Source organism: Arachis ipaensis, chromosome B01 (genome assembly GCF_000816755.2).
Source record: "Arachis ipaensis cultivar K30076 chromosome B01, Araip1.1, whole genome shotgun sequence".
In the NCBI taxonomy this organism is placed as follows: Eukaryota; Viridiplantae; Streptophyta; class Magnoliopsida; order Fabales; family Fabaceae; genus Arachis; species Arachis ipaensis.
The window spans coordinates 34,205,089-34,216,560 of record NC_029785.2 but is presented as its reverse complement, the minus strand read 5'-3'; the positions used below and the strand labels follow the sequence as shown (position 1 = coordinate 34,216,560).

Below are 11,472 nucleotides of genomic sequence, written 5' to 3'. Positions count from 1 at the left end.
AATTAGCATGGATCCAAGAAGAGTATTAAAAAAATAGATAAAATTAACATTAGTTAATACAAAAAATTTAAAATAGATTAAAAATAAAATTTTTTAAAAGTTATAAAAAAGAAAAATATATATTTTATAGAGAGAGGAGAGAAGAGTGTCATTTTAACATTTCGTAAAGAAGGGGAGTGGAATTTTCTCTATTAACTATAACAACAGATCTCGAAATCAATGCTCTTCATATCCTTACCAACTACCCCGACCGAATCCATATAAATATAATCTTGTTTACTAACGAAATGCTCTTCGTATCCTTATTTTTCTTGCCTTTTTTTCTCAAATCACCTTTCCCCTGGTCCCAGATTTTTTAAATTTGTACTCTACTCCACTTGGGCATCTTTTGCAAATACCCAAAAATAATCCACGGTAAGTTGTTCTGCAATACTATTAGTCTACTACGCTACAGTTCTTTACTGGTTGGCTCAATGATGTAGAATTCAGTTGCTATATATGTATATATATATATATGTGTGTGTGTGTGTGTGTTTTTCTTGAAAATGACATTTATTGGTGTTGGCCGCTTCTAAATCTTCTCCTGAAATTTCATTTTAGAATATTTTTATTATTATAAGAAAATGTTCAAGTGCTGTGAGGACCAGTAATATTCCCTTTTTTTATTTGAATTGTTAATGTTATGCAAGTTGCGGTTGTGGATGTTTTGCTGATATAGTCACACTTTTATTCCGTCCTTTTCTGTTTGGTCCTAAATAGGGATCTTCCTTCTATTGGACACTTTTTAAAAAATAAAAAAAGAAGAAAAACTCCAAGTTTGTTTTGTTAATTGTTACAATCGGAGAAGACATTAGACATCCCTATTTAAATGTTCAGCAACCAAATAAATTAAATAATTAACATCAATAACAATAATGTATAACAAATTAAGTAACTAATGTGATGAGTGAGTGATGAATGGTTCCATATATTTAAGAACTTGAACTTTGAAAGTTTTGCACAGTAGTACATTAGTTCTATTGAATTGACCTGAGGCAATGAAATCAAAGAGAGGAAAACGCTCAGAGGTAAGTAATGTGCAACAACTAATAACTAAGCCTTTTATACAATAACTTGCCTCTGAAGCTTACTATAAATATCTTCAACTCTATGTTTGGTGAAGAATATTCCTAATTTCATTTCATTGCAGGCCTTTTGGCCTTCAATTGTGATGAAGAAATGGCTAAATATAAAGCCACAGGTATATGATTTTAGTGAAGATGAAGTAGACACTGAAACTGAAACTGAAACTGAGAGTGAAGATGATGGTATGATTTTTGGTTTTAATATATTCTTTTTTTTTTCGCCTTTGTTTGTAATTTTTGACTTTTATGAATCCAGCTTGCTCTCTTAAAAATTCAAGACATCGTCTGCATCATCATCATGAAGAAGATAATCCACTTAGAAGAACACAATCCAGATTCCCAAGTCAAACGGTACCAGGTATTACTTAATTCCCATGCAGTAATCCAGTTCTTTAAGAGATTTAAGAAAAGAATGTTTAAAAAATAAAATAAAATAAAAAAACTGTTTTTCTAACGATTTTTAAAGTTGTGTTCTTGTGTTCTCTTTTCTGTTATTAGTTGCAGCTGCTTAATTATGAAATTTAGAATCTAATAAATATGTCATCATCTTCTATTGGCTTGCATAGCTTTAATTTGTTCTCACTTTTTGGTAGACATTGAAAAAGAAAACATATGTTCTTATTTGGAATCAAACTTGCCTAAGTATGGAGCTGAAATATTCTTTTCCAAAATAAAGGAAATTGAAACACTTAAAAATGTCAAATAAAGCAAGAAGTGGAGAAAGTCAAAGAAAGTTTCCAAGCCAAGTAGTTGAATAATTTTCTGAACTCAAATGAATTACTTACTTCCTTTGATACTGAAGAGTTCAGTGCTATTTGTAATTCAGATGCATCTTGTAAGGGATACAAGCCGAAACATCGAAGAGGAAAATCTGAAACGTTGCGTGCACAATACATAAACACAAAGGAAGTGAGGTTTGGTCATTAATTATCTGGTTATGTAGCATATTATGTAAATGAAAGAAATGTTTAATAAAATAATAATAAAAATTATTATTGTTTTGCAGGATAACAGTTGGAACTTGGAATGTTGCTGGAAGACTTCCATCTAAGGATCTTGAGATTGAAGACTGGCTTTGTACTGAAGAACCAGCAGATATCTACATCATTGGGTGTGTGTTCTATCAATTTGCCTGATAATTTTGTTATTTACTTTCTCCTTTCTGTGTTTTTCTCCCCAAACTGTTTGTCTTTTTACATTAATGACATTTGTACCTTTTTATATATATTTTTCTTTTACTGATGACATATGTTAGGATCACTCAAGAAACTTTTGGGAGAATCTTATATACCGTGATCTAATCTGATTGTTCACATAGCTCTGTGTTACAAGTTTATTACATAGTTTCAATTACTTTTTTCATGTTATAGTTCATAGAGTTTTGTTTCTGTTGAACTGTATTAATTGATTTCAATGATATTTATCACCTATTTATTCAATCAGTATATCTTATTTGCAAAGTATCTTTATCTGCTAAATCTTTTCACTGATTAGCACACAACGGATTTAATCATGCAAAACTTCACCCTGGAATCCTGTAAATTTGTTCTTCAATGGATGCTGAGTTTTTCATTCCTATGGTTCATAAGAATGGATTTAGTGAAGAAAAAATATATGCTTAGTATGCATTTACCAAATATCTATCTGTATCCTTATGCTAAACTAAGCCTACTTCATACACTTACACTATGAGTTTCCATTTTAAAATTGGTCTTCGAATTGGTGTTCTGTATTGTAACAGTTTCCAAGAGGTAGTTCCGTTAAATGCCGGAAATGTACTGGGAGCAGAGGACAATACACCGATCCGGAAATGGGAAGCAATCATTAGAAGAACTCTGAACAAAACTTCTGAATGTGAAAGTGAAGACAAAAGCCTCAGTGGCCCTCATTCTCCTGTACTAAGAACCTCTTCTGCTCCTGATGTTCTAGCAGACAGTATAGACACTAATCCATTAGATATGATGGACGAAGCGTACGGCAGAGCTTTCGATAATGATTATCTAGAACATGAGGAAGTGAACAACATACTCGGTATAGGGAAGAACTTACAGTTGAGAAGAGTATATGGTGTTGATATTAAGACTACGTTAGATTGGCCAGAACGTCCACTAGATGCAACTCCCATTGTTGATTCTGGCCCCAAGTTGCGAAGAGTACTAAGCAGCTCCGAATTGAACTGGAGGGGTAATGCTTTGGTGTATGGTGGTGGGATGACACGGTCACACCATAGTTCTGGAAACTTGAATTTGTTCTGGAAAGAGCAGAAGGTGGTGCCTGAAGAAGTAGTAACTGATCCTATTTCACATGTGTCTGACATGTTATCTGATGAGGAAGATGATACTTTTTCTGAATTGCCAAATGACAAGGATGATAATGGGCTAGGCACCATGAAATCGCATCCTGCTTATGTTCGAATTGTTAGCAAGCAAATGGTGGGGATCTATGTATCTGTCTGGGTGCAAAGGAAGTTAAGAAGACACATTAATAACTTGAAAGTTTCTCCGGTTGGAGTTGGTCTTATGGGCTACATGGGAAACAAGGTAATGGCTTAGTTCTACTTCCACATTGAATGTGAGTGAGTCACATCATTTATAAACATAGGTGGTAGGAATATTTTATTGATGAGACATTAAGGCTCTTTTTGTTATCTGTTTCAAGACACAAAATACTGAGACGTTGGGAAAATAGAGAAAATTCAAAGTAAAACTTTCCTAAGACAGAAACATTTTGGTTCTTTATGTGCTTGTCTTTCTTTTTCAAACAAGTTTGCTACTCCCTGGTGTCTATATTTTTGTCGTGAAACAGTTACATTGAGTTATTTGGTGGTGAATTAAATGTAAGATAAAATAAATAATAAAAAGTCTAATTTATCCTTTTTTTCCACACAAAATTTAGAATAAAAATAAAATAATAAAATATATAATTATAAAAATTTGATAATGATAATAAAAAAAATAAAAAAATAAGTTGTATATTTGTTTAGTGTCTCTGTGTCCTTCCTGTTAGAAAAGACACAAAATACACTAATTCAATATCGTAGGACACGTCTCTGTCCATGTCTCACCTGTCAAACACAATTTTATGTCTCAGTGTCCTGTCCTTATAAACAAGCACAGCCTAAGTGACATCATGACATTAAGAATTTCACACAAGTGTTAACTAGGAATCATAAAACATTTCACTATAAATTATTGGCGAGGTGTGTTTAGATGTGTTCACAAGAGTCTACTATGGAGTTTCATGTCACTGTCAGTGCAAGAGTATGTAGACTCGTCACATTGCAACTCATCATGGTGTAAGGTGCTTGTTGCTCATTTATTAGTACACAATGTGAGAGGAACAACACATCCAGGTCATGAAGTTCTACAACGTGATCAGTGGTTGTCCATATGCATTGCATATATGAAACCATGAAAAACTCACCATATAATTGTATATGTACATTTACAACTCTGAACTTGCTTATTCTGACCTGATTGGTGCTGATAACATTGTTCCCGATGCAGGGATCTGTTTCAGTTAGTATGTCTCTCTTTCATTCGCGCCTATGTTTTGTTTGTTCCCATCTGACTTCAGGTCAGAAAGATGGGGCTGAGCAAAGACGAAATGCAGATGTTAATGAAATTCTGCGACGCACATGCTTCTCGTCTGTCCTTGATTCAGATCAACCCCAGACAATCCCATCTCATGAGTAAGTCTTATTTCATGCTGAAAGTAATTTGATACAGTCACTTTGAGCTTCCAAAAAGCAAGAGACTATCACAAAATGTATGTTTGAGTAAAGGATTTTATGAATTGGATTGTATGATAAAAGAATCACCATAACATAAGATTTAGTTATGTAACTCTGCCTATATATTATATAAATGGAGTCATCATGTTTTATAAAACTTGGCTATATGTCCTATAATCCATGCAAGTAAAGTCTAATTTGAATCCTATCTGAAAAATTAACCAGTGCAAGTTAAGCCACAAATGAGCCTAACATATTGGAAGCATTAGTTGCTGGTTTGAACTTGTGACCTCGAAATAACTCAATTGTTACTCCAAGGCTCCCCTTAAAATTCCTTTTCTGGATAGAAGAAAGAAAATAACTTATAGAAAGGACTTATGTAGTATATATACTGTTAAACATAATAGATTATCTGTTGCTTCTAGTAAAGCTTTTTCAATTGAATAAATTCACATAAGTGAAAGCACGAGTATCGTGGAGTGGACTTCCTAATGAGTTGCTCCTTGCTAACAGTCAGATGTTCTGGTTTGGGGACCTAAATTATCGTATCAACATGTTAGATGCCGAGGTTCGAAAGCTAGTAGATCTGAAGAAATGGGATGAATTGATGAATTATGATCAGGTGAGAATTTGATTTCCAGAATAGACTAGATTCTTTGTCTCTAATGTGTGTTTTCTTAACTTTTATCAAAGAATTAATTCTTAGATGGATGGTAGCTTCATCCATTAAGAGCTACATACTTGGAGTTACTAAAAGGATTGGAAGTTTTAACAGATAAAACGAATTTATTACTAATTCCCACACCTCATTTGCAGCTAAGCAATGAGTTACATAGTGGACATGTATTTGAAGGATGGAAAGAAGGACTGATAAATTTCCCACCAACTTACAAGTATGAATTCAATTCTGATAAATATGTTGGAGAGAACCCAAAAGAAGGGGAAAAGAAGAGATCTCCAGCATGGTAAGTCAAGACCAGGATCTCAAACCTGTGAATCTCTAATTGGTGCATGCATTAACATTATAAATTGATAATATCTAGTAAAAAAAATAATAATAAAGATAAATTTATAATAGTTATTTCACCAAAAATACTTGTGGAGCATTAAATGGTTGTAAATGTTTCTTAAACAAGTATTAAATGTGCTTAGATTTGGATTCTGAGAATAGGACACAAATACAAAGATAAAGTGACAAAGACAAGACATAAATTTTTGTCTTATTTTCATGTCCCTACTTCAGAGAAGTACATAGAATACACAACTTTTATTGGCATGTCTCCATATTTGTATCCTATGATACATCCCCCTTGCTAAACATTGAGATGAAAGTACTTTTCCTATTTCCCATTAGGACAAAGTAAGATGCATTTAGTGACTGTGGGGTAAAATTATGCAGGTGTGATCGTATATTGTGGCAAGGAAAAGGAATAAGGCAACTTGAATATAGGCGTGCGGAAAATAAGCTTTCAGATCATAGACCTGTTAGTTCAATCTTCTCTGTCGATGTTGAAGTCTTCGACGAACGCAAGCTACAACGAGCTCTAAATTTCACATGTGCTGTAGTCCACCCAGAGGTTTTTCTTCCAAATGATGATGGCTTGCAATTTTACTAGATACACATTAAAGATGCAGAAATACAATATATATATTGGTAAGTAAGAAATCCACAAAAAAGAATAGCATTCTATCCATTCACAAAGGTGCACTTCATTTATTGACTGGTTCACTAAAATTCTCTTTGGATGAAAATGTTTTTGGTAAAAGTCAAAAGATCATTCTCTTGAAGTTATCTTTAGTAATAAAATCCAAGTATTTAAACCTTTGAAATGAGAAGATTCCAATATAACTCCCTCTATTCTCTCGTTTGTCACTGCCGTATTTTGTTCCTGAAGATCCTTAAATGAATGATATATTTTGACACCTTGAATCAATATGTGACATACCAGAAGGAATAGTCACAATGAAAGAGAGAATTGAGGAAACTAACTTCTTGGTCAGTTGACAACATTGTAGGTGAACATGCTATCTGTTTGAATGACTTCGCTAGCTTCCATGTGCTTTAACAACTTCAACTGGTTTACGTTGGTGTAGCGTGCTAAAATGTTTGTTATCTTTGAAGTCTTATTGACAAGGAGAAATAGCTGATAAGTTGTAACCTGTTTGTAAATTTAGCTTCAAGATGTAACAATCAAGGCTCATAATTCCCAAATTATGTGCCGCTGGAAGCCTCCTTTTTAAAGGGTCAGTCATTTTGGGAAATATGAATCGAAATCATCAGTTTTCAGATAGAAAGAAGATACAAACAACAGACAAATGTATATAGGCATACAATAGATTCATGTTGGACTTCCTCTTTTTCCTTTTTAAATGTGTTTTTTCATATCTGGTATACAATTAGAGTGTTATCCAATTTTGATCTCATTAGTTTGTATGTCCAACAAGAACAAATTTTCACTTTTGATTAAGGTTCCTATCTCATTATGTAAAGATTAGAGTATCAACATAACATTCCTCATAGGCAAGAACCATGAAGAGTGAAAAACAAACAGCATAGGCTAAGAGTACCATTTCAATCTCAAGCAATGCTATTTAATGGTGCTGAAGATAGTGATATATAATAATAAATTTACTATAATAAAATTTATAAAATACAATCGAAAAATGAAATAGCAAAAACAATAGAAAGCAACATTTCCAACTTTTTAATTAATAATGAAATTATGTTTTTATAAAAATTGGTTAGCACCTATAATATATTCAAATTAAATCCTATTTAAGTATTTATAATAAAATTTCATATATCAACAAACCTGAATTATGTTTTAAATATAAATTTATGTTAAACTAAACTTAAAAATTGATTATCAAGAAATTAAACATTATTCAAATTGGTCACCTTAAAGCAAAACTAAGTTGCGATACATGACATTTACAATCATACAGATGAAACAGAAGTATAAATAGGTAGATTAAATATGGAATTCAAGCAAGATTAGCAACCAAAAGATAGAAACCGGATGTTATTACATTACATGAGTGGTACCTGTTAATCTGTTATGCAATTTATTCAACCGTCTTAGGCACTAGTCAGGCATAAAGTAGGACATCGACTAATAAAGTAATAATACTACAATACCTAAGCACTTGAACACTATTTACAACCTTGATTGTGTGAATCGAGAGCAACCAAAATTATGATATCAATATATAATGTGTGTGAACATATAGGTAAACAATGGTTGTAATTTATCAATGGACTTAATTTAAAAGGAAGCCCAATAATTATGGGAAGCAGATCAATTTGGGGAATTATTTCCGTGTGCACACCGAAGACTTTGCTGAGCTCGCAATCTATCTAAAAAAACTAAATGTCGAACAAGTTCTACACTTCTACTACTCCATTTGTCCACTTACTGCGGCTTCCTCATCCTCAGCATCTAGTTCTTGTTGAACACCTTTGACCTGTAAAGCAAGCAACATTTGGAAAAACTTTTTCATGGAATCCATTCCATTAATGTTACTTTGATAAAATATCCAATAATCGATGCTAATTTCAATACACTAGATAACAAGCTTAAAAATAAAAAAGAAATATTGATCAAACATTTCTGGAAAAAAAGAGCTATGATCCCTATGATAGTTAAATCCAAATTTCGCAGTCTGAACGTGAAAAATAATGACAAGGAAATCAAGTTTTGTAACTGTCGCATTACAAATTCTAGTTTCTAAGCTTACAACAAAACGAAGCTGCTGCATTTTTTTTTATTAAACTAGATGAGCCAAAACAAAATTTGTTTCAAAGGCTCAAAGCATAAGCATAATCCACAAGGAAACAAGAACCATATTAATTTCAGCACAAGAAGATATCCTAGAACTTGTTTACCTCAGGTACATAATGCATCAACATATTTTCAATGCCGGATTTCAGAGTCACTGATGAACTTGGGCACCCACTACATGCTCCTTGCATCCTAAGTTTTACCATTCCAGTATCACTAGAGAAAAACCGAAACACAAATTAACTCGGTACAAATATAATTCTAAAGTGCCCGTAGTTGCATGCTCTTCCAAAAGGTTTCATCGACATGCTTCAAGACCAAAATAAGAAACTATAAGAACTTACGGATCAAAACCTCGATATTCAATGTCCCCACCATCATCTTGCACAGCCGGCCGAATACGAGTCTCCAACAATTCCTTGATCATTGCAACGGTTGCCGAATCATCCTATACAAAAGGCATGCATGCTATCTTTTAGTTTAGGCCTCTCAAATATGGTTGAGTAGATACTCAAATGTACTTCAGGGTTAAGACATTTTTCATGCTTCAAGACACTTAAATACAAGTGAGAATACGCCACATTAGTGGGGAAATGGTGACTTGACATCAAAACCCAAGAAGAACATAAAAAGAAAGGTACAAGAACAAAGACACTCCTATATCATGTTTTCTTCCAGTTGGCACAACACAATAGAAATTACAAGAATGGAAAACAATGTCTACCTTAGCAAAATGTTTGATGACTAAAGTGATTAACCAAACTTAGTAGCAACTCACACATGACAGCAACTCAAAGCAAAAGTCATTATATTGCTGATATAAATCTAGCATGAGTACTTATTAAACCGAATGAAACAACGGATTCAGTGACAAATACATGAGCTATATGCACGTTGGTTAGCAAAAGCCAAAGACCTCATAAACTAATCACAAAGAAGCATGGTTCACATTAGCTAAAATGACAAAACATACATAATGAGTGGCGTAATCATTAATACAAAACAACATAAGCATTTGAATCAACTAGAAAAAGAACATGGATGCATAATATTTACATCTTGAATAGCTGTATCCATGGCTGCAGCAGCTTTAGAGTCCAAAAACAACGGCTGCCCAGAGGAATAGAAGTCCATAATGGCCGCAAATATCTCAGGCTTCAGGAACTCCCAAGAAGATTCCTCCGACTTCGTCAAAGTAACAAAATCAGACCCGAAGAAAACCCTAGTAATCCCTGCAACACAACCACAAACACGGATTCACCAAAATGCAAGCTACAAAATGAAATTGAACTAGCGGACAAACAAAAATACCATCAATTCTAAAGAGTGACTTAGCGAGAGGCGAATTCATAGCCGAACGCGTGTTTGGGAAGTCGGCGCTTCCAACTTCCATGACAGGCTTCTCGGGATAGAACATGAGAGACAAAGGATTCGGGGTAGGCTGCGTTTGGATGAACATGTTCCTCCTTTGCCCTGTTACAATGCACAGTTTGAACTCAAACAAACAGAGAATAACAACTGAAAAAAGCGCAATGCGGAAGAAGAAGAAGACCTTCGAATCCGAAGAGGGTGGAAGATTTGAGTGATGGTAGTGGAGAGGCGGAGGGATAGAAGGCATTGTGGTAGTGGCTGTGAAACGACGCCATCGTCCGCACGGGATGAATAATGAAAACGTCGTCGTTCTTAGTCATGGGTTTGGGCGTTCGGTGGGGAAGTCGTACTCGTGCTACTAATCGGAAAAAGCTTCTCGTCATTAGTTCCCGTCTCTTCTGACCATGGAGGAGATGGGAGCTCAGGTTATTCACTTGTTCTTTTTTGTTACGCGGTGTCACAAAAACGCAACACTTAAAATGTATAGAGTATAGACCATTAAATGGTTTAATAATAAAAGTATAAAACATGTCTTTTTAAATTTTTAATAATTATTAAATAATTTTTACTTAATTTTAACTACTATTTAATTTTTTATATATTATTTAATTATTAAATTTATTTTTTATTTTATAAATTATTATTTTATTATTTATTTATTATGTTTATTAATCATTAGAAATAAAAACAATAATAAAATAGATTTTTCATTAATTGTGACCTTCATAAATATTTTGATAATGCGAATCAATGAGTTTTTTTGTTCTTGATCCATTACATCTGTAAACGTCAGAAAAATCATGTTTTTTTGGTAATTCAATCGATTGAACGTACAACACAATCGATTTAATATCACACTACAATATGGGTTTTTCTCAAAAATTCAATTGATTGGAATGTTACACAATAGATTGAATTGCACTTTAGAATATAAGTCTTTTCTTATTTGATCGATTGGTAGTGTTACCAATCAATTGAATTTCGTAAAGCAATAAGGGTATTTTCTTATTCAATTGATTGGCATAGTAACACAATCGATTGAATTGTGTTGTAGAATGAGTTTTCTTCTTAAAATTTAATCGATTGGTTTTGTAACACAATCAATTGAATTTTCTATGTGATTAAGAGTATTTTCGTATTCAATCGATTGAATTGTCTCTATTAGGGTAAGGGTTTGGAAAAGAAAAAAATATCAATTTTGATGTTTTCTATTATTTCTTCAGTTCCATGAGTTCATCTTATTTAGCCATTAAATCTGATGTTGTTTGTTATTTTTGTTAGGACATATGTGTTTATTTATCTGAACTGTGTTGATTTTGCACTCTTCCACCTTGTTATTGTTGTTATGCCAAGTTCTCCTCCATTTAAGAATTGAACTACCAAGTTATCATAATTTGCATATTCTATCTAATGTTGAAATACATTTATTTATAGTGACGGATCCAAAAAATTTTATTAGTTG

General features: G+C 33.1%; 2 protein-coding genes across 5 annotated transcripts; one reads left to right on the top strand and one right to left on the bottom strand.

Annotated features, from left to right (window-relative positions):
• On the top strand, nt 288–7,347 carry LOC107628630 (type I inositol polyphosphate 5-phosphatase 2). 4 transcript variants are annotated; one of them, XM_016331269.2, is made up of 12 exons: nt 886–1,067; nt 1,190–1,307; nt 1,381–1,482; nt 1,951–2,038; nt 2,131–2,235; nt 2,866–3,664; nt 4,631–4,712; nt 4,767–4,815; nt 5,371–5,479; nt 5,674–5,822; nt 6,257–6,511; nt 6,874–7,347. In XM_016331269.2, the coding sequence occupies exons 1-11, from the start codon at nt 1,038–1,040 to the stop codon at nt 6,471–6,473; spliced, it is 1,848 nt and encodes a 615-aa protein (XP_016186755.1). In that variant the 5' UTR covers nt 886–1,037; the 3' UTR covers nt 6,474–6,511; nt 6,874–7,347. The 4 variants fall into 4 exon arrangements, with proteins under 4 accessions (XP_020975689.1, XP_016186753.1, XP_016186755.1 ...); XM_021120030.1 differs by lacking the exon at nt 886–1,067 and adding an exon at nt 288–414 and having other exon boundaries at nt 4,631–4,815; XM_016331267.2 differs by having other exon boundaries at nt 885–1,067; nt 4,631–4,815; nt 6,859–7,347.
• Nucleotides 7,853–10,487, bottom strand: LOC107628621 (nifU-like protein 4, mitochondrial). Its single transcript, XM_016331253.1, has 6 exons — nt 10,192–10,487; nt 9,951–10,112; nt 9,696–9,871; nt 8,984–9,087; nt 8,744–8,855; nt 7,853–8,322 (listed from the first exon to the last, which is right to left on the bottom strand). The coding sequence occupies exons 1-6, from the start codon at nt 10,391–10,393 to the stop codon at nt 8,254–8,256; spliced, it is 825 nt and encodes a 274-aa protein (XP_016186739.1). The 5' UTR covers nt 10,394–10,487; the 3' UTR covers nt 7,853–8,253.

Bases quoted from the DNA above. Each gene is read 5' to 3' on its own strand.
- LOC107628630 (XM_016331267.2), top strand. From the start codon at position 1,038: ATGAAATCAAAGAGAGGAAAACGCTCAGAG. The intron at 1,308-1,380 runs GTATGATTTTTG...TTATGAATCCAG, and splicing joins AACTGAGAGTGAAGATGATG to CTTGCTCTCTTAAAAATTCA. The intron at 2,039-2,130 runs GTTTGGTCATTA...ATTGTTTTGCAG, and splicing joins ATAAACACAAAGGAAGTGAG to GATAACAGTTGGAACTTGGA.
- LOC107628621 (XM_016331253.1), bottom strand. From the start codon at position 10,393: ATGACGAGAAGCTTTTTCCGATTAGTAGCACGAGTACGACTTCCCCAC. The intron at 10,113-10,191 runs GTCTTCTTCTTC...GCATTGTAACAG, and splicing joins CACCCTCTTCGGATTCGAAG to GGCAAAGGAGGAACATGTTC. The intron at 8,323-8,743 runs GTAAACAAGTTC...CTTGCTTTACAG, and splicing joins TGATGCATTATGTACCTGAG to GTCAAAGGTGTTCAACAAGA.